A 23913-nucleotide genomic window follows, 5' to 3' on the forward strand; every position below is an offset into this window, starting at 1 on the left:
TTTGCTACCTGCCCTAACCTCGGCTTGTTCTCTGGATTCTGCCTCTGCCTGATCTGCCTCTACCACTGCTGACCCTGGCCTGTAACCCAACTTTTCTCTTGTCTGCCGTTTATGCCTGATCTGCTTGTCTGTTGCCAAAGTGGCTCGTCTGACCCTGCATCCTACTCATCCAGCCTGTTACAGCTCTGCAGTCCAGCACATCTTCATCTGGTACATCTACCTGCCGCCAGCCTGTGCTACCAGTCTGTCCTGTTGTGACCTTTACTTGCTGCCAACCTGTCCGCTACCATCCTGCTCTGCTGTGCCGTCTACCTGCCTCCAGCCTCTGCTACCAGCCTGCTCTGCTGTGCCGTCTAGCTGCCGCCAGCCTGTCTGCTACCAGTCTGTCCTGCTGTGATATCTACTTGCTGCCAACCTGTCCGCTACCAGCCTGCTCTGCTGTGCCATCTACATGCCGCCAGCCTGTGCTACCAGTCTGTCCTGCTGTGACATCGTCCTACTACCATAGTGTTCTGCTGAGAAACATGCCTGCCTCCAGCTGTCCTGTTCCAGACACCCTTCCAGCATGACCTCGGCTATTACCCATGCAGACCATACCTTGCTGTGCTCTCGTGGTTACTGCTCCACTATCAGTGACCCTTGAGCCGGAGCTTTACAAGAGGCCTTCCTCTGCATGTCAGGCTCATTATGTGACAGGATGGAACTTGGATTATGAGATGCCCAACTTAACAGAATCAATGCACGGGGACAACTTCCTTCCTATTTACAGAAGCATGTCCTGGACTGTTCTTTTCCTTGAAAGCGGTCAGACATTACGGATCAGTAGCAACTGCCCCTTATGGGCTAGGGACTAGAAGCCCCCCTGAAATTTAACTGAGATTGTTGTAAACTACATGCAAAGATGTCTCCTCTCCTAGTGCCCATCAATTGAGCCTATCAGTACCCATCAGTGCTGCCTATCAGTGCCCATCAGTTCTGCCTCATAAGTACCCATCAGTGCAGCCTATCAGTGCCCATCAGTGCTGCTTCATCAGTGCCTCCTTGTCAGTGCCCATCAGTGCTGCCTCATCAGTACCCATCAGTGCTGCCTATCAGTGCCCATCAGTGCTGCCTCATCATTACCCATCAGTGCAGCCTATCAGTGCCCATCAGTGCTGCTTCATCAGTGCCTCCTTGTCAGTACCCATCAGTGCTGCCTCATCAGTACAGCCTATCAGTGCCCATCAGTGCTGCCTCATCAGTACCCATCAGTGCAGCCTATCAGTGCCCATCACTGCAGTTTCATCAACACACATCAGTGAAGGAGAAATATTACCTGTTTGCAAAATTGTATATCAGAAACTAAGAAAAAATGTTTTTCCAAATTTGTGGTCTTTTTTCATTTGTTCAGCAAAAAATGAAAAACCCAGTAATGAGTAAATACCACCAAATGAAAGCTTTACGTCTCAAAAAAATGATAAAAATGTCATTTGGGTACAGTGTTATGTGATTGCACAATTGTCAAAGAGCAACAGCGCTGAAAGCTGAAAATTGGCCTGGGCAGGAAGCGGGTGAAAGTGCCCGGTAGGCAAGGGGTTAAGGTAAAAAATGTCCCAATACATTTTCTGCCCCCCCCCCCCCCCCCCCCAAACACTTGCCTGCCTCCTTCACTGATCCAGCACTGTCCTGTCTACAGCACGCTCTCCCCTCTTCAGCTAGGTTCACATTGTTGCATCAAATCACACCTATCCCCATACCGCAACCATAGTGCGCTTTTGCAGATGTGCGGGACTGCCATTCATTCTTCATGGCACCCTCATGCATCTGAAAATGCAGCTGGGAAATCGCAGGTACCAAGGTGCAGGTACCATTTTTCTGTTTCCCGCAGGTACAGCAGTCCATTTAAATGCACAGCCGCAAGCTGCAGCAAACGCCTAGGTGTGAACCTAGCGTTCCTCTTCTCACTGGATACACTGAGCGCAGGGGGAGCCATAGTCTCTTGCTGCTGTCAGTGGAATCCTGTGAGGAGTCATGCTGTGTGTGTCTATGGACGTACACAGCCCGGCTTGGAAGTGCGCCCGAACATCTGCCCCCATAGTGCCCAGCTTCCTGAGGGGGTACATTGAAGAATTAGAAGATCAGAAGAGGAGGTAAGTATCAATGCGCAGCAGGTAAGTACAGCAACTTTTTTATTTTAATAAACAACAACAACCTTTGCAATCACTTTAGGCAGAAGAGGCAATCATTCCAGTGTTGAGGTCAGCCCTGTTTTTCCAGTCTAGGATTGCTGGGTCCACTAAGTGCTGACAGAGCTCTCGGGAAGTCATTAGACATGGAGTCAGCTCTGTAGTGTGATCTCCAATGGGCATGCTGGGACTTGTAGTTCCACGAGTGGGCCAGCCCTCAGCAGTAGTGTGGGATGTGCAGGCTTGTCCCTGTGTAGCAGGTTGTGAGGAGCCGCCCACAGGGACAGCCCAGGCTCCTTCCGTGTCAGCTGTCTTCCTGCTTCACCTCCTCCACCTGCCTGACACCATGGAGGGACTGCACTTCCCGGGGGCCGCCGGGGCCATAGACGAGTACCTGGAGTACAGGAGGTGAGTGGTGGGCGGTGCTCATTATATGAGGTATAGAGCAGAGGGGGAGGGGAGGGCGCTTGTTCTCATTCTCTCCACTTCCCCCTGTAACCTGCAGTGGTTGCTAAGATACAACTACAACTCCAGTCACTCACTGCTCATGGGGTGTCCTCCATTCTGCAATATGGAGCAGGGCCAACCCAACTCTGTGCCCACTATGCATCGCCCTGTTACCGGGGAGTGAGCCCTTGTTCACACTAATGCCGTGCAGGAATCCTGTGGTGCGGGTGTTAAATTATTGACACAACCAAACAGATCGCAAAACGCAGTGCGATTGCCAAAAGCGCATTGCATGGGTGTGAACATCCATGCGATACAAATCAGGTGCTGGAAAAAAGGTGATGGGATTTGATCTATACAAAATGTATGACTCAAAGTGCATGGCACAGACATCGCATGTGATTTGCACAGGAAGGTGGTGTGATTGTTGTGCGATTTACATGCAGTGTCCTGCACCGCACAAGTGTGAACCGAGACTGCAGGCGGTTACTGTCATCAAACAGACACCTAGGGGGTCATTGGGGTGATCTATTGAGGACCAAGTCACACCTTTATATCAGCCTCAATGCACAAAATAACACCCCTGTGCTGCCTCTGGACACTGCAGGATGCACTGAACTGCCTGCGTTCACACTTGTGCCGTGCAACATACCACATGGGATTCGTACAGGGAACACACCGCATACCTGTGCAAATCACATGCAAATTCTGTGCGGTGCGATTTGAGCCATACATTTTGTATGGCTCAAATCATATCACATTCATACCAAAAAGGTGCATAACCCTTTTTTAGTTCGCACTAGAATCGGATTGCATGGTTGTTTACACCCATGCAATCCGATTCTGCACATCACACCGCGTTCTGTGAACTGATTTTGGGGTGTTGTTAACGTAAAATACACACCCGCAATGGTTTGTGTGAATGGAGTGGTTAATGTAAAATACACACCTGCAATGGTTCGTGTGAATGGAGTGTTTAATGTAAAATACACACCTGCAATGGTTTGTGTGAATGGAGTGGTTAATGTAAAATACACACCTGCAATGGTTTGTGTGAATGGAATGGTTAACGCAAAATACACACCTGCAATGGTTCGTGTGAATGGAATGGTTAACGCAAAATACACACCTGCAATGGTTCGTGTGAATGGAATGGTTAACGCAAAATACACACCTGCAATGGTTCGTGTGAATGGAATGGTTAACGCAAAATACACACCTGCAATGGTTCGTGTGAAAGGAGTGGTTAACGTAAAATACACACCTGAAATGGTTCACACAGAAAGTAGGTTATATGGTTGTCAATGCCATAGTTCACATCAGTGCTTGCAGTTCCAGTTTCAGAAAAAAAAGTAGAACAGGCTGCATTTTTCCTGCACAGAACTGTACTGGAACATGGTAAAACGCACCAGAACACACTGGAATGCACATGTCCCTATTTAAATTGAAAAATGAGAGGGGAAGAAGTGAACTGGAACGTATCAAAAACGCATCAGACGCGTCAAATTTGTACATGGAGAAATGCACCCGGAACGCATCTGGACTGTGTTTTTATAGTGTGAACCGACCCTTAGGGCTCATGCACACAGATATCTAAAACACTGCGTTTAGATGAACACAGCATATAGTTCTGTACACATATTATTATCATTATACAGGACTTGTATAGCGCCAACAATTTGCGCAGCGCCTTACAATAAAAAAGGAGACAGTACAGCTACAATATAATGAAAACAAGAGGATTAAGAGGGCCCTACTCATAAGAGTTTAGAATCTGTAAAATGGAAATGCAGCACTGTCAGAATCGATGGGCCATACTGTACACACAGCTGCGTCTGAAAATGAACATTTGCACCACATAAGGGCTGGTAGGTTGTATGGATAGCGATGGCATTGTTCACTGCAGTGCATTCCAGTTCGGAAATAAAAATGAGAACATGCTGCGTTTTTTTCTGCACTGAACTGTACTGAAATGCATCAAAAACAGACCTGAATGCACAAGTCACTAATTAGCCCCCTTCACACTAGTGCGACTTTTGATGGGACTCGAGTCGCACAGAATTGCATGACAAGGGAAATCTCATTGTTTTCAGGAATGCCCAGCGATTTAAGCCCATAGTGTTGAACACTCACAGAAGTCGCATCAGCATTAGTAAGAAGCGATTCCTATGTGACTTTGGTAAGGTAAATGTTTTTCTTTTGTAACACTCACCTCTCCTCTCAGGTCATCCTTGCTGCCTAAAACGTTCCTCCCAAGCACATTTCATTCACACCTGAGTGCAGCAGAAACATGCGTTCCCATGTGTTTATTGTGTGTAAACATGCATCAGGCCTTATGTGAAACAAATACCCCAAAGTAACTCAAGAACCTTTTTGTTCATGGAGCGTTGCATCCAAAAACGCATCGGAACGCATTAGAACACATGTAAACGCACATGCAGAAACCCATCCAGAATGCATCTGGACTGTGTTTCTGTGGTGTAAAGAAGTAGGACACTGGGCCTGAAGAATTTCTGAGTGTAAACATATATACACATACAAGCATGAAACCATTGGAAGCAATCTACTCATCTATGACCTTGTTCACACATGCATTGAGGCACATATACTAAGAACAGCCAGCAGGTACTACTTACAAGTAGCCCATTCATGTCTATGAGGTCCCAGCTGCAGCACAGACAGAGCCGATCCTCCTAATGTGACAGGCCTTACCTGGACACCTGTCATGTTAGGATGAGTGGCTGTGTCCATGCTGTTGCTGCCTCCTAATAGACTTGAATGGGCTACTTGCACTTACCACCTGCTGGCTAGGAATGCAGAAAAAAGGCCCATTCACAATATATGGGCCCTGTGAATGCAGCATAAACACAAGTACTTTGGGCCCTTTCACACTGATGTGTTGTTGCTGCATTTTTACCTTGCTAAAGATGCAATAAACATATATCCCTTTAAATCCTATGGGACTCTTCACACCACTGTGCTGCGGGTGCGGTGCATTTCGAAAAATCCTGCATGCTGCATCTTTGGTATGCTTTTCAAAACCACAGCAAAATACAGCTCCACTTTGAAATGAATGGTGAACGCATAAAAAACGCACTGCAATTGTGTTTTTGATACATTTTTTGTCACATATCCATGTTTGAGGTGCATGCCAACCGGAAAACGCACTGGTTATGCATATGCTTTTTAATGTGTTTTTTTTCAAAGGAGCAGTGTGAAAGCACCCAAAATGTGTGTATTTTACATAGTCTTCTGCTACCTCTGCCAGCAAAAACCTGCATTCCAACCAGAATATAAAAATATGCCTGTGTGAATGAAGCCTTACATCTGTCCACTGAGATGCTTTGTAGTGGAGGTGCATTTGTTTTACTGTATATAGGCTCATTGACGTGAACGCAAAGAACGCCACACTCACATCCGTACAACGTTTTTTTTTAATAGATTTTTTTTTTAATAGATTAAAATGCAGCTCTGTTATCACTAATGTGCCCATGCACTTGACAGCATTTAGCTCCCAAATCTAGATAAATAAATGCCCAAATCCTGCATTCAGAGACGAATGTATTCACATATACACACACGTAAGACCTCTTGCACTTGGCCTTGGGTCTGTGCAATGTGCGTTCCAGCATCTTTCCCTTGCCAGAAAGGCCCAGATCCTGTGTAGAACCTTCCAAAGACATGAATGGCTGTGTTTGGCTGTACGTATGTTTATAGGCACACCAATGTTAACCTGAGCATGGTGTACAGGCATATGCAAAAAAAACCCAGAAAATGTTCTACTTTTTGAATATGCATGTATGGTGTATTAAGGTTTGCAATAGCACCACCTTATACCAGAAAACAGCCATGCACAGCAGCACATTGGCTAAATGGTTAGCACTTCCACCTGGCAGTACTAGGGTTGTTGGTTTGAATGCCAACCACAGCACCACCTGCCTGGAGTTTGCATGTTCTCCCTGTACCTGCGTGGGTTTCCTCCGGGTACTCTGGTTCCCTTCCACACTCCAAAGACATGCTGGTAGGTTTGTTGGATCCTGTCTAAATTGGCCCTAGTATGTGTATGTATGAATGTAAGTTAGGGACCTTAGATACACCCCTTGAGGGTTAGGGACTGATGTGAATGTAAAATATATATGTAAAGTGCTGCATAAATGTAAATAACGTATTTTTCGCTCCATAGGACGCACCTAGGTTTTAGAGGAGAAAAATAAGAAAAAAAATATTCTGAACCAATGGACTGCAGACACAGTACAGGGGATGACCAGAGACTGCGGACAGTACAGGGGATGACCAGAGACTGCGGACACAGTACAGGGGATGACCAGAGACTGCGGATAGTACAGGGGATGACCAGAGACTGCGGACACAGTACAGGGGATGACCAGAGACTGCGGACAGTACAGGAGATGGCCAGAGACTGCGGACACAGTACAGGGGGTGACCAGAGACTGCGGACACAGTACAGGGGGTGACCAGAGACTGCGGACAGTACAGGGGGTGACCAGAGACTGCGGACACAGTACAGGGGATGACCAGAGACTGCGGACACAGTACAGGGGATGACCAGAGACTGCGGACACAGTACAGGGGATGACCAGAGACTGCGGACAAAGTACAGGAGATGACCAGAGACTGCGGACACAGTACAGGGGATGACCAGAGACTGCAGACACAGGACAGGGGATGACCAGAGACTGCGGACACAGTACAGGAGATGACCAGAGACTGCGAACACAGTACAGGAGATGACCAGAGACTGCGGACACAGTACAGGAGATGGCCAGAGACTGCGGACATAGTACAGGAGATGGCCAGAGACTGCGGACACAGTACAGGAGATGGCCAGAGACTGCGGACACAGTACAGGAGATGGCCAGAGACTGCAGACACAGTACAGGAGATGGCCAGAGACTGCGGACACAGTACAGGAGATGGCCAGAGACTGCGGACACAGTACAGGGGATGACCAGAGACTGCGGACACAGTACAGGGGATGACCAGAGACTGCGGACACAGTACAGGGGATGACCAGAGACTGCGGACACAGTACAGGGGATGACCAGAGACTGCAAACACAGTACAGGGAATGAACAGAGAATGCGGACACAGTACAGGAAATGACCAGAGACTGTGGACATAGTACAGAAGACCAGAGACAGCAGACAGAAAAGGAGATTACCAGAGACTGCGGACCTTTGGGGAGGGAGGGGGAACGGGTACCTGAATTTGACAGGTACCCGCTCCCACTTCCGCGGAGTTGTCCTTCCTTCTTTCCGGCGGCGGCTTCTGTGACAGCCGGGTGTCCACTGTGCATGCGCGAGAAGCGATGCTATTTGTGAATGGCCCGGAGCGTTCTGGGACCTGCCATGTGTCCCAGAAGACACCGTACCATTCACAAAGCGTGGCGCTTCTCGCGCATGCGCAGTGGGCACCCGGCTGTCACAGAAGCCGCCGCGGGAAGACTGTACAGCGCTGGAGCGAGGAACAGGTAAGGTCCTGCAGGAGAGAAGAGCTGAGCGGCCCGATATTCTGACATGGTGGCGGCAGAAATACCGGACAGGCCGCTTTACATTCGCTTCATAAGACGCACTGACATTTTCCCCCCTCTTTTTGGGGGAAAAAAGTGCGTCTTATGGAGCGAAAAATACGGTCAATAAAATAAATAAACTTGCGGCAGTTGTATGCAGCATCTGGGCTTTCCAGAATGGGTGAAATACACTGGAATTGGTCATTGTGATCCACCTGCTTAGCGGGGGATCTCTCCGCTGAGGAGGCGGATGACAGGTCTCTGCCCGCTCTGCTGCGGTCGGATAGAAACGGACTGCCTGCCCGTTTCCACCCGATTTTCATCTTATCCGCTGGACAAATGGGGAATGGATCGGATCGGATGACCGCTGACATCTGCCAGTCTATAGAAGTCTATGGATGGACCGATCTGGTCCACCTGAAAAAATGGATAGGCAGACCCCATTGGTCCACTCGTGTGAAAGGGGCCAAAGGCCTATTTGTGTTGGTGTGCCATGGAGGGCTCATACCGTGAAGTGCACATCAGCATCCCCCCTTAAGCTGGCCATACATACAATTTTCTTATTCAGTTTCTACACTATATTGCCAAAAGTATTGGGACGCCTGCCTTTACACGCACATGAAATTCAATGGCATTCCAGTCTTAGTCCGTAGAGTTCAATATTGAGTTGGCCCACCCTTTACAGCTATAACAGCTTCAACTCTTCTGGGAAGGCTGTCAATAAGGTTTAGGAGTGTGTCTATGGGAATGTTTGACCATTCTTCCTAAAGCGCATTTGTGAGGTCAGGCGCTGATGTCGGATGAGGTCTATCTTGCAGTCTCCACTCTTATTCATCCCACATGTGTTCTGTTGGGTTGAGGTCAGGACTCTCTCATCCATGTCTTTATGGACCTTGCTTTGTGCACAGGTGCGCAGTCATGTTGGATCAGGAAGGGGCCATCCCCAAACTGTCCCGACAAAATTGAGAGCATGAAATTAACCAAAATGTTGTGGTTTGCTGACGCCTTAAAAGTTCCCTTCACTGGAACTAAGGGGCCAAGCCCAACCCCTGAAAAACAACCCCACACCATAATCCCCCCTCCACCAAACTTTACTCTTGGCACAGTGCATTCAGGCAAGTACTGTTCTCTTGCAAACCGCTTAACCCAGACACATCCATCGGATTGCCAGACAGAGAAGTGTCACTCCAGAGAACATGTCTCCACTGCTCTAGAGTCTAGTGGCGAAGTGCTTTACACCACTGCATCCGATGTTTTGCACTGCGCTTAGTGATGTAAGGCTTGGATGCAGCTGCTCAGCCATTGCAACCCATTCCATGATGCTCTGTACACTGTTGTTGTGCTAATCTGAAGGCCACATGTGAAGTTTGGAGGTCTTTAGCTATTGACATTGCAGACAGTTGGCGACTTCTGCGCACTGTGCGCTTCAGCATGCGCTGACCCCACTCTGTCACTTTATGTGGCCTATCACTTCGTGGCTGAGTTGCTGTTGTTCCCAGTTCCTTCCACTTTCTTATAATACTAACAGTTGATCATGGAATATTTAGTAGCCAGGAAATTTCACTGATGGACTTATTGCACAGGTGGCAACCTATCATGGTACCACGCTTGAATTCACTGAGCTCCTGAGAGCAACCCATTCTTTCACAAATGTTTGTAGAAGCAGTCTGCATGCCTAGGTGCTTGATTTTACACTCCTGTGGCCATGGAGGTGATTGGAGCGCCTGAATCCAATGATTTGGAGGGGAGTCCCAATACTATTGGCAATATAGTGTATGTATTGCAAGGGCCTGCTTGATTGCATACACATTGAATTGGTTTAGGATTGACCTCATATTATATGGTTTTGGTAAATCTAAAGGAAAATTGTATAATGTATGGCTATCCTTACAGCCATGTGTGCCCAGCAGAGTCCCCCCTTAACTTTCAGTCTACAGAGCATCCAGGCAAAAGCCGGAAGGCAGAGCAGGTCTGGACAGAGGAAATATGTAATATAATATATTTATTTGGTGCTGGAGATTTATGATTATGTGTACCAAAATTAATTAAATGCTGCTGTACATAAGTACAATCTACACCAAACTATATGAAAACATTCAAACAGCGCAAATAATTAAATCCTATATAAATCATGAAAAAAAATAATAAATTCATTAAAATTAATATAAATAGTCCCACTCAAAAAACGTGAAAAATTGTGAACAAAACAAATTCTGTAAAATAACCACAAGTGCCAAAAATATAAGTCCTTTTTCCAATGAAGTGTGTGCTTCCACCAAAAATGTGCTTTATGCCAACATATACCGCACTCACCAGATTCTGGTGAAATAAACGCCTTCTAGGTATATTTGGGATCCTAGACCCTTATGATAAACCTCCAGAACTCCACTCCAGCACAAGAGAACTTTCTCCACCTTCCCACACCTCCAAGCTTCTCTTCCCAGCCATACTCAATTTGATGTAGGAAAGAAAAAATACATAGTGTAATACTGTAACACCCGGCTCACAACACTATTTAAACACCAGGTCACTCACATTGTTTAAGATGTAAAACATCACCTTGTCCTCCTGTAAATGCTAGTGTAGTGCAACAGTATTGATTTCTAGGGTGCCAGTGGTCCTACACCCAACCACAGTGGAGGGAGGGGGGGAAATTTGTGCTGGGGACTGTGGGATGGTCATGGCTAGAAGTGCATTAACCAGTCTCCATATTACAATACACAGACCGGGGCATCCACTACCAGCCAGCTGGGGTATTTACACAGACAGTTGTCGTGCTGAATAAAATCTTCTTGTAGGCCAGATGTGTGCAGGCCATATTTTGGACACTCCTGATCTAGAAAATAGGAGCAGCAGAAGTTTATGAGGTCAGCCAGAGCGGTCAGTAAGGTGTCAGAATTTGTGTGCGCTGCTGGTAAAAAGGCTTCTGAAATATTATCAGTCCCTATATATAACATGATCTCTTGGTTTTTATGTGCAGCCCCAGTGTCAGAACAGTATGTAGATCTTTACTGCTTTAGGAACGTTTCAAAGGAATGATGATGCAATGTCTAGAGCTACCCTGACTTTTTACACCCTCCCGGTGCAGCAGTATTACAGCGAGCATTCAGACCAACATGAGCAAAATTTTATGACTGTCTTCTTTATCCAGCAGCAATAAGTACTACTGAAACCTGTAAAATATTTTTGCAGTGCAATCATTCCTGAGTTCTGTCAAGGTCTCCCCAGCTGTAATGGTTCTCTCTGTTTTTATTTTTCTGTGTGTCAAATTCTCAAGTAAGTGGGAATCTTATGAAGCATTAGGCTCCATGCACACTGTTTTTTTAAACTCCTAGAAGCTGTTATCTGTATTTTTTTTTTCTGCTCGTAGAAGGTGAATAGTGTGTGTCCATGCACACTATTTTAGGATATTAGCACTTTTCAACCTTCAGCATTTAGAAGCAGAAAAAAAATAGTTTTTGTTGAGTTTTTGGGAGCGTTGTTTCTGGCAGAAAAAAAGCGAAATGCTTCTAAACGCTATTAAAACGCTCCTAACAACTTTTTTCTAGCTCTTTTTTTCCCTACATGTACTATAAAAACGCTAATAAAATACTAACGCTACTAAACACTACTAAAAACCACTATTACCAGCATTTTTATCCAGAGCTTTGTTAGCTTAAAAAAACCCCCAAAACGCTAGTGTGCATCAAGCATTAAAAGTAACTGCACAGTTTAAAAATATGTTTCATGCAGATTTAGTTTTTAAAACTGTTTTCAGCCAGAACATTTTTTTTGGATAGAGTAGAGGAGGTTAGAACCCCTTCCTGGCTTTTATTGAGGTCTGTGCCCCCCTTAGGTAGACCTCTGCTCAGAAAGTGATGAGACATCTCCCCAATGGGGATAGTGAGACAATCAAAAATATTTTTTATTGGTACAGTGGGGAAAGTTTACTAATGAGTTTCTTTATTGCTGCCTTTGTTTCGTCTTGATATGTCTCCACTCAAAGTCAAAAGAAGTTTTTTTTCTGGAGTTGGGATTTAAACTGTGAATCATGTGCACAAAAATAACATAATCCTCTCTTTTTATTTTGGTCTCATTGTGATTAATGCAGGACTTTTATGTTTATTTTTTGTTGTTTTTTTTTTTTTTTAAGAATTGTTGGTGAAGATGATGGAGGAAAACTTTTTACCCCAGAAGAATATGAGGAATACAAGAAAACAGTACTTCCAAATCGAATGCAAAACAGATTATTTGTGAGCTGGAGATCACCAACCGGATTAGACTGTAAACTTGTGGGACCGGAGACTCCCTGCTTTTGCACACACAGGTAAAGATACCCAGGATCTAGTTCAGCCTTTCTCGACCTATTTACCCCAGAAAAACCCTTGAAATAATTTTAAGGCCTTTGGGAATCCCTGCTAAAACCAATTTATTGGAGGTCGGTGGGAAAATGACCCTTAAATTGGCCACACATTAGTCAGTTTCTTTTGTTCAACCAGTGGGTTGAACAAAAAAAAAACTGACCTGATTCCCCCATCCACACATTTGAGGTGGATGGGGGAACCCTCCCTGCTATGCTATTGCATTCTGACAGTGGGGAGATTAACTCACTGTCAAAACACACAAATAAGCTCTGCAGCATATTGCCTGTTGTGCTCATTGATTGGCTTTCATACGATAGGGCAGTTGAACAGAAGTCAGTTGGTAGATTGACTTCTGTTCAGCTGCAGTGGGCATGCATGAATCAAAATTTGCCAGACAAAAATAAAGGAGCCACCTAGTTTGACACGTATATCCGTGTCATAATAATATCTCCGTCTCACTTACAATATAAGTGTGGATTTATAAACCCAGGATACTAAATAGAAAAGATGGCAGTATGACAAGTGCAACACTGCCTGCAAAAAGTGGTTAATTGAAAACCCATGCGGAGTAATGTAACTGCATAGATAATAGCTACAAAAATATTTTATTGGATCACATGGATCATAAAGAGGTTAGACATAGACACGGTGAACAAATCATAATAAAATAAAAAAATTAAAAAACATTCGACGTCTTCAAATCTGGTTAATTATCGGCAAAAAGGAATCCACATAAGGCAATGAAGTTTCCTAACTACATAATCAAAGAATTCCATATGGTTCCACAAAGTATCTGGATAGGGAGATCATTCTTCAGAAATATTCTTTGGTAAACACCACAATAAATGGAATGACTTCCTATAATGGAAACCAAAGAAGGATAATTGTAGTGGAAACATAAAAAAAATAATATATGCACTGATCATGTACTAAAACAGGATAACCAAACTTGGTGGTAAACTAGTAATTCCATTACCTTCTCATGAGCTTGACCATCATGAAAAAATGAATGTAGAGCCTTCCTGGGTGACCACCCCAAATGGAAATGAATCCACAATAGCAAGTGATTCTGGGAATGTGTAAACATAAATCATGAATATCAAACAAAATACCTGAATAGAATAAATGTAAGGGTAAAAAATATATTACCATATATAAGATCAAGGAGACTCCACCTCACTTGAAATGAGATCAGGTCTTTGTGTTTCTGATGATGAATATGGGGGTGGAAAACCAGGTGGTCTATACATATAAAGTCCAAGCTGATTATAGCAGGCAGTATGTACCTGAATATATATACCCAAAGCAGGGTTTCCAAAAATTGCTCTTGCTGAGAAATGATGCGGTTCCTTTTAGATATATATGAGACTGATATCACATATCACAGCACATACAGTGGGGATCGAAAATTTGGGCACCCCAGCTAAAAATTTGTATTAATGTGCATAAAGAAGCCAAGGAAAGATGGAAAAATCTCCAAAATGCATCAAATTACAGATTAGACATTCTTATAATATGTCAACAAAAGTTAGATTTTATTTCCATCATTTACACTTTCAAAATAACAGAAAACAAAAAAATGGCGTCTGCAAAAGTTTGGGCACCCTGCAGAATTTATAGCATGCACTGCCCCCTTTGCCAAGCTGAGACCTGCCAGTGTCATGGATTGTTCTCAATCATCGTCTGGGAAGACCAGGTGATGTCAATCTCAAAGGTTTTAAATGCCCAGACTCATCTGACCTTGCCCCAACAATCAGCACCATGGGTTCTTCTAAGCAGTTGTCTAGAAAACTGAAACTGAAAATAGTTGACGCTCACAAAGCTGGAGAAGGCTATAAGAAGATAGCAAAGTGTTTTCAGATGTCAATATCCTCTGTTCGGAATGTAATTAAGAAAGGCAGTCATCAGGAACAGTGGAAGTAAAAGCAAGATCTGGAAGACCAAGAAAAATATCAGACAGAACAGCTCGCAGGATTGTGAGAAAAACAATTCAAAACCCACGTTTGATTGCACGATCTCTCCAGAAAGATCTGGCAGACACTGGAGTTGTGGTACACTATTCCACTATAAAGAGATACTTGTACAAATATGGTGTGCATGGAAGAGTCATCAGAAGAAAACCTCTTCTACGTCCTCACCACAAAAATCATCCTTTGAACTTTGCAAATGAACATATAGACAAGCCTGATGCATTTTGGAAACAAGTTCTGTGGACCGATGAGGTTTAAATTGAACTTTTTGGCCGGAATGAGCAAAGGTACGTTTGGAGAAGAAGGGGCACAGAATTTAATGAAAAGAACCTCTGTCCAACTGTTAAGCATGGGGTTGGATCAATCATGCTTTGGGGTTGTGTTGCAGCCAGTGGCACAGGGAACATCTCACGAGTAGAAGGAAAAATGGATTCAATAAAATTTCAGCAAATTTTGGATGGTAACTTGATGCCATCTGTGAAAAAGCTGAAGTTAAAGAGAGGATGGCTTCTACAAATGGATAATGATCCTAAACACACCTCGAAATCCAGGGGGGATTACATCAAGAGGCGTAAACTGAAGGTTTTGCCATGGCCTTCACAATCTCCTGACTTCAACATAATTGAAAATCTATGGCTAGAGCTTAAAAGAGCAGTGCGTGACAGACAGCCCAGAAATCTCAAAGAACTGGAAGACTTTTGTAAGGAAGAATGGGCAAAGATACCTCAAACAAGAATTGAAAGACTCTTGGCTGGCTACAAAAAGCGTTTACAAGCTGTGATACTTGCCAAAGGGGGCAGTACAAGATATTAACTCTGCAGGGTGCCCAAACTTTTGCAAACGCCATTTTTTTGTTTTCTGTTATTCTGAAAGTGTAAATGATGGAAATAAAATCTAACATTTGTGGACATATTATAAGAATGTCTAATCTGTAATTTGATGCCTTTTGGAGATTTTTCCATCTTTCCTTGGCTGCTTTATGCACATTAATACAAATTTTTAGCTGGGGTGCCCAAACTTTCGATCCCCACTGTATGTAGCGTAGTATAAATGTATTCCTCTGATAGGAGTTCAAAAATTCCCCCAAAAAGGGGCACATGATTCCCAATATACGGAGTATACTCCCCGTGTAAAAATAGCGATTGAGGCTATCTAAGCCAAACAAGCTAATAACTTGCCAGCGGTGGAAGTGAGCTGTGACTCTAAGTCGCCATGAACGGGCTGCTTAGTATGATAGCCTCATCGTGGTCTAAATGCCTCGTGCCTTTCCAATATGGAGCTGAAGCAAACTGCTTCTTCCCTCCTCGTGGGCACCGCACCCTATGAAGACGCCGAGCGTAATGATGTCGTCACGTTAACGCGTTTCGTCTGCCAATCACCGCAGACTTCGTCAGAACTGGGAGGGGACTTCTCTTCCATTGCCTTATATAGTGCCTTAATTGCACATAAAATTGTTTATGTCGCCCTCTTGTGTTGAAAAACCATCACTACATTAAAATCCAAAATCACATAAAAAGACATATAATTAATAGTGACATTACGAGGATGGCCATATTCAAAAGAAAAAATCTTCAAGTAGATTATCAAGTGGAGGAGTCATTCCATTTATTGTGGTGTTTACCAAAGAATATTTCTGAAGAATGATCTCCCTATCCAGATACTATGTGGGACCATATGGAATTCTTTGATTATGTAGTTAGGAAACTTCATTGCCTTATGTGGATTCCTTTTTGCCGATAATTAACCAGATTTGAAGATGTTGAATGTTTTTTAATTTTTTGATTTTATTATGATTTGTTCACCGTGTCTATGTCTAACCTCTTTATGATCCATGTGATCCAATAAAATATTTTTGTAGCTATTATCTATGCAGTTACATTACTCCGCATGGGTTTTCAATTAATCACTTTTTGCAGGCAGTGTTGCACTTGTCATACTGCCATCTTTTCTATTTATGGATCAAAATTTGGCTGGGCCCTGCTGAACAGGCCAATATTTCAATCCATGTATGGCCAGATTTACATTGGTGGTCAGTAAGAAGAATGCCCCTCTTTGCAAGCAGTAAAATAGATTCTTGGTGTCATGTTGCTGGCTCTGCCAAATGCCATTGACTCTGTAACTATGCAGGCACAATAGCAGGTCAATCAACCACAGCACAAGGAACACCTGAGAAATTCTGGAGGAATCTTAGGATTCCATAGAACTCTGCTTAATGCAGGCCATAGACGGGTCAAAAAATTGGCCAATTTTTCGGCCGAAAAAAAAATCGGCTGATTTTCGCACCGTTAATGGGTTAATTGGTCGGCCGTTTTTCGGGGTTTTGGCACATTTTTTTTATCATGTGATTACTGGTGGGGTAATCAGCAAAAAGTCATGTGATTACTGGTGGGGGTAATCAGTAATAAGTCATGTGATTACTGGTGGGGGTAATCAGTAATAAGTCATGTGATTACTGGTGGGGGTAATCAGTAATAATCATGTGATTACTGGTGGGGGTAATCAGTAATAATCATGTGATTACTGGTGGGGGTAATCAGTAATAATCGTGATTACTGGTGGGGGTAATCAGTAATAATCATGTGATTACTGGTGGGGGTAATCAGCAATAAGTCATGTGATTACTGGTGGGGGTAATCAGTAATAAGTCATGTGATTACTGGTGGGCTAATCAGTAATAAGTCATGTGATTACTGGTGGGGGTAATCAGCAATAAGTCATGTGATTACTGGTGGGGGTAATCAGTAATAAGTCATGTGATTACTGGTGGGGCTAATCAGTAATACGTCATGTGATTACTGGTGGGGGTAATCAGTAAAAAGTCATGTGATTACTGGTGGAGGTAATCAGCAATAAGTCGTGATTACTGGTGGGGGTAATCAGTAATAAGTCATGTGATTACTGGTGGGGGTAATACGTAATAAGTTATGTGATTACTGGTGGGGGTATAACACTGAGTATTTTGATGTAATTTGTTGTGATTATCCAGAGGGATAACTCAAACTTTCAGCTTTGTGGGTTTGGATAGGAAAATAGGGTAGCACAGAGTGATTTTTTATATTCATTACTGTATATACTACAGTAACATGTCCCCAGTTTGTGTGGGAGACTGGATTTAATTGCACAGTGAATGCATACTACTCACACCCTGCTAGTCATGAAACTGAATTTTATATCCTGTCCAGTTGATAGCAAGGCAATATTGATGATGCAGAGAGCTGACCAGGGTTGACAATAGGGGTGTATAGCCAGTCTTCCTGTATGGGCCTGGGCTCTATCAGGTGAGCAAGGGGGGCTGGGCCCAGCAGTCATGTGAGAAGGGAGAAGTAGGGCTGGCAGTGAAATTGGTAGTAAAATTGACAGGCGGGAGAAAAGAGCAGGGTGAGGTCGGCTGGGGAGGAGGATTGGAAGGAGGACTCAACACTCCCTACACTGATCGCACTCTGGGCAGGAAGACTGGTGAGTGTGGGACATGATTGGTATATTATTTGGGATCTTTATCACATTGCCTTGGAGTATGAGGGAAACTCATGTGGCAGATAGAGGAGAAGCTGAGTTGTAACTTAAGTTGGCAGAGGGGAAGGTTCAGTGGTGTGATGGAGGGTATGGCAGAGGGTGAGCAGGGAGGAGAAAGGAGGAATGCACTGATCATATGCTGGGTAGGAAGACTGATGAGTGCAGAACATGATCAGTGTATGTGAGATCTCCATCACATTATTTTGATTTACTTCTCTTTCTTCTGATTTCCTATTTATTGAACTTCTTCAAGTGCCAGTTGCTATAGAATTAAAAATCCCCTTAAACCATTTGATTCACCTGGCTAGGTTTTATAGAGTTCCCAACTCATCAGTTCTGTTCTCATTTGTTTCATTGAGCCTGGGTTCACATATAGGTGAAACTTGAAAAATTAGAATATCGTGCAAAAGTTACTTTATTTCACTAATGCAACTTAAAAGGTGAAACTAATATATGAGATAGACTCATTACATGCAAAGCAAGATAGTTCAAGCCGTGATTTGTCATAATTGTGATGATTATGGCTTACAGCTCATGAAAACCCCAAATCCACAATCTCAGAAAATTAGAATATTGTGAAAAGGTGCAATATTCTCGGCTCAAAGTGTCCCACTCTAATCAGCTAATTAAGCCATAACACCTGCAAAGGGTTCCTGAGCCTTTAAATGGTCTCTCAGTCTGGTTCAGTAGGAATCACAATCATGGGAAAGACTGCTGACCTGACGGTTGTGCAGAAAACCATCATTGACACCCTCCATAAGGAGGAAAAGCCTCAAAAGGTAATTGCAAAAGAAGTTGGATGTGCCCAAAGTGCTGTATCAAAGCACATTAATAGAAAGTTATGTGGAAGGGAAAAGTGTGGAACAAAAAGGTGCACAAGCAGCAGGGATGACCGCAGCCTGTATTGTCAGGAAAAGGCCATTCAAAAGTGTTGGGGACTTTCACAAGGAGTGGACTGAGGCTGGAGTCAGTGCATCAAGAGCCACCACACACAGACGGATCCTGGACACGGGCTTCAAATGTCGTATTTCTCTTGTCAAGCCGCTCCTGAACAACAAACAACGTCAGAAGCGTCTTACCTGGGCTAAAGAAAAACAGACCTGGTCTGTTGCTCAGTGGCCCAAAGTCCTCTTTTCTGATGAGAGCAACTTTTGCATCTCATTTGGAAACCAAGGACCCAGAGTATGGAGGTAGAATGGAGAGGCACACACTGCAAGATGCTTGAAGTCCAGTGTGAAGTTTCCACAGTCTGTGTTGATTTGGGGAGCCATGTCATCTGCTGGTGTTGGTCCACTGTGCTTCATTAACTACATGCCGCCCAGCCACTGTACATATACGGCGGCAGGGCGGCACTCGCAGGCAAAACCATGTTTTAAGACGTGTGTTTTGTAAACAAATAGGGGGCGCGCGTGAGGCGCGCCGCCGCCCTATCTGTCCCGCAGATCACCGCCGCAGATGTCAGTTGCCGGGTCACAGCCGCTCGTTAGCGGCTATGTTCCGGCGATCGGTGGCAAACAGTGACAGAGAGCACAGCTGCAGTAGCTGTGCTGTCTGTCACTTCCCTGTCAGCTCGAGGATGAGCTGATCGAGAAAGAACAGTTTCTCTTTCTCGATCAGCCTTGTCCCGCCCAGCACACACCCCCGCCCCCTAGTAAAACACTCCCCTCACTCCTATAACCTTTCCCTGCAAAATAAAGTTAACCCCTTCCTCCCCATTGCCATTAGTAACGTGCCAGTTTTTTTTTTTTTTTTGCACTGATCACTGTATTAGTGTTTTTGGGGATGTCAGCGACCCCAAGTCAGTACCCCCCAATGTCAGAATGTCCGCCGCAGTCCCGCCATTGGTCGCTGCCATAAGTCCCTGATCGCCGCCATAATTCGCTGATCGCCGCCATTATTAGTATAAAAAAAAACCTAAAAATCCCAGTATCTTTCCCGCCATTTGTAAACGCTATAACTTTCACGTAAACCAATTAATTTACACGTATTGGGTTTTTTTTTAGTAAAGACATGTCGCAGAATGCATTTTGGCAGAAATTTATGACTAAATTTGATTTTTGCATTTTTTTTTACTGGACATGTTTTATAGCAAAAAGTTCAAAATATTGTTTTTTTTTCCTCAAAATTGTCAGCCTTTTTTTTTATAGCACAAAAAATAAAAACCGCACAGGCGATCAAATACCACCAAAAGAAAGCTCAATTTGTGGGAAAAAAAAGGATGTAAATTTCATTTATGTACCGTATTGCATGACCGCGCAATTGTCCGTTAAACTTGCGCAGCGCTGTATAGCAGAAAAATGGCATAAGTTGCAGTATTTATACCATAGTTTGTAGACGCTATAAATTCCACACAAAGCAATCAATATACACTCATTGGGATTTTTTTTACCAAAAACATGTAGCAGAATACATTTTGGCCTAATTTATAACCAACTTTGAGTTTACTATATATTTTTTATAGCTGAAAGTAAAAAATATTGTTTTTCTTCAAAATTTTTGCCCTTTTTATGTTTATAGCGTGAAAAATAAAAAGCGCACAGATGATCAAATACCGCCAAAAGAAAGCTCTATTTGTGTGAAAAAAAGGATGTAAATTTCGTTTGGGTGCAGCATTGCATGACCGCGCAATTATCAGTTGAATTAGTGCAGTGCCGAGTAGCAAAAAGAGGCCTGGTCATTAATGGGGTAAATCCTCTGGTGCTCAAGTGGTTAAGTCCAGGGTCAACGCAGCCATCTACCAGGAGATTTTGGAGCACTTCATGCTTCCTTCCGCAGACGAGCTTTATGGGGATGATGACTTCATTTTCCAGCAGGACTTGGCACCTACCCACACTGCCAAAAGCACCAAAACCTGGTTCAATGACCGTGGGATTACTGTGCTTGATTGGCCAGCAAACTCGCCTGACCTGAACCCCATAGAGAATCTATGGGGCATTGCCAAGAGAAAGATGAGAGACATGAGACCGAACAATGCAGAAGAGCTGAAGGCTGCTATTGAAGCATCCTGGTCTTCCATAACACCTCAACAGTGCCACAGGCTGATAGCTTCCATGCCACACCGCATTGAGGCAGTAATTGCTGCAAAAGGGGCCCAAACCAAGTACATACAGTGAGGAACAGAAGTATTTGAATACCCTGGGATTTTGCAAGTTCTCCCACTTAGAAATCATGGAGGGGTCTGAAATTCACATTGTAGGTGCATTCCCATTCTGAGAGACAGAATTAAAAAAAAAAATTCAGGAAATCACATTGTATGATTTTTAAAGAATTTATTTGTCTTGCACTGCTGAACATAAGTATTTGAACACCTGAGAAAATCAGTGTTAATATTTGGTACAGAAGCCTTTGTTTGCAATTACAGAGGTCAAACGTTTCCTGTAGTTCTTGACCAGGTTTGCACACACTGCAACAGGGATTTTGGCCCACTCCTCCACACAGATCTCCTCTAGATCTGTCAGGTTTCGGGGCTGTCACTGAGCAACACGGAGTTCCAGTTCCCTCCAAAGATGTTCTATTGGATTTAGGTCTGGAGACTGGCTAGGCCACTCCAGGACCTTGATATGCTTCTTACGGAGCCACTCCTTGGTTATCCTGGCTGTGTGCTTCGGGTCGTTGTCATGTTGGAAGACCCAGCCACGACCCATCTTCAGTGCTCTGACGGAGGGTAGGAGGTTGTTGCTCAAAATCTCACAATAAATGGCCCCATTCATCCTCTCCTTAATACAGTGCAGTCGTCCTGTCCCCTTCGCAGAAAAGCACCCCCAAAGCATGATGTTATCACCCCCATGCTTCACAGTAGGGATGGTGTTCTTGGGATGCAACTCATCCTTCTATTTCCTCCAAACACAACGAGTGAAGTTTAGACAAAAAAGTTCTACTTTGGTCTCATCTGACCACATGACTTTCTCCCATGCCTCCTCTGGATCATCCCAGATGGTCATTGGCAAACTTCAGACGGGCCTGGACATGTGATGACTTGAGCAGGGGAACCTTCCGTGCAATGCATGATTTGAAACCATGACGGCGTAGTGTTCTACCGACAGTCACCTTTGAAACTGTGATCCCAGCTCTCTTCATTTCATTGACCAGCTCCTCCCTTGTAGTTCTGGGCTGATCCCTCACCTTTCTTATCATCAGTGATACCCCACGAGGTGAGATCTGGCATGGAGCCCCAGTCCGAGGGAGACTGACAGTCGTCTTTAGCCTCTTCCATTTTCTAACAATTGCTTCAACAGTTGATCTATTTTCACCAAGCTGCTTGGCAATTGCCCCGTAGCCCTTTCCAGCCTTGTGGAGATCCACAATTTTGTCTCTGGTGTCTTTTGACAGCTCTTTGTTCTTGCCCATGGTAGTACTTGGCATCTGACTGACTGTGGGGTGTCTTTAAAGAGCTCAGACAGGTGCTACTAAGTTAGATTAATGAGTGGAGTAGAGGTGGACTTTTTAAAGGCACAGTAACAGGTCTTTGAGAGCCAGAATTCTTGCTGTTTCTTAGGTGTTCAAATACTTATGTTCAGCAGTGCAAGACAAATAAGTTCTTTAACAATCATACAATGTGATTTCCTGAAATTTTTTTTTTTATTCTGTCTATCAGAGTGGGAATGCACCTACAATGTAAATTTCAGACCCCTCCATGATTTCTAAGTGGGAGAACTTGCAAAATCGCAGGGTGTTCAAATACTTCTGTTCCTCACTGTATGTATGCTTATACTTTTCAGAGGTCCGATATTGTTCTATGTACAATCCTTGTTTTATTGATTGCATGTATTATTCTAATTTTCTGAGATTGTGGATTTGGGGTTTTCATGAGCAGTAAGCCATAATCATCACAATTATGAAAAATCACGGCTTGAACTATCTTGCTTTGCATGTGATGAGTCTATCTCATATATTAGTTTCACCTTTTAATTTGCATTAGTGAAATAAATGAACTTTTGCATGATATTCTAATTTTTCGAGTTTCACCTGTATATGCGGTGCGGTATATCGCATGTGATTCGCACAGGAACATTTTGTATGGCTCTAATCACACCGCACCCGCATCAAAAACGTGTAGGACCCTTTTTTTGGTCCGCACTATAATCAGATGGCATGGGTATTCACAGCAATGCAATCCGATTCTGTACATCGCACCACTTTTTGCTTACCGCTTTTGGGGTGTTGTTAACATATACGCCCACAGTGGAAACGGTGTGCGATTCTGATGCGGTGCGGAATTCGCACAGAAAACGCTGCACATTCCGCACCGCATCAGTATGAACCAGGGCTAAAACCTGGTTTCCAGTTTTTCACTGACTCTCTCTAACATGAACAAGAGGGTATCCCTCGAGGCCCAGGGTCTGCCTTCTTGGACTTGTTGAATGCAGTCTGGTCTTGTAAATTCACTGGCCCTTCCTACTGCATTTTGTTCTTTTTTCCTATCCATTCTTACATAATCCACAGGGCTGCATCCCTGATACATGGTTTCATCCCGCTGGCTCTGGTCATTTCGCTAAAAAAATAAATACCTTAAGTGGGAATAACTAGCTCTGACCAGCCAATAATCTTTATTGTGCTAAACTATCAATGCTTAATTTCCTGTGTTTTAAAGCTGTTCCTTGTCTTTTAGGTACAAACAACATAAGACAGATTTTAAGGAGCTTCCTAAGGAGCGCCCCATTCACTTGCCTTGTAAAGTCAGTAAATGCCAGTGCAAGTCCTATCACTATGTCCCTCTGAATGGGTCGCAGCCTATTCGCTGCAGGTGCAAGCACGTTGCTGATGACCACACTCCAGCTGCGTCCTACCACTGCACAAAATGTAAGAAGTGTATTCCTGTTGTCTAATCCATAGTCTTATTGTGTAGTTCTGTTCATTCCTTTGTTTCTCATAAGATGGTTTTATAGGCACGGTATGCCAGCTTTTTTCTGTTTGAAACAAAAAACACAAGAAATAATTATCTTCCT

The 23913-nt window shown here is 43.9% G+C and overlaps 1 protein-coding gene across 1 annotated transcript in view; it reads left to right on the forward strand.

Annotated features, from left to right (window-relative positions):
* Positions 1-2396: 2396 nt before the first annotated feature.
* The window catches only part of FAM221A (family with sequence similarity 221 member A), a 43819-nt gene continuing 22302 nt past the window's right edge, over positions 2397-23913 (forward strand). The window contains exons 1-3 of the mRNA XM_089673205.1: positions 2397-2573; positions 12275-12448; positions 23577-23767. Of these exons, the coding sequence (XP_089529331.1) occupies positions 2512-2573; positions 12275-12448; positions 23577-23767 (427 nt within the window). The 5' untranslated portion in view covers positions 2397-2511. The remainder of the gene's footprint in view (positions 2574-12274; positions 12449-23576; positions 23768-23913) is intronic.

This window comes from Staurois parvus, unplaced genomic scaffold (genome assembly GCF_062004578.1).
Source record: "Staurois parvus isolate SC_StPar_1 unplaced genomic scaffold, SC_StPar_1.0 ptg000136l, whole genome shotgun sequence".
Taxonomy (NCBI): Eukaryota; Metazoa; Chordata; class Amphibia; order Anura; family Ranidae; genus Staurois; species Staurois parvus.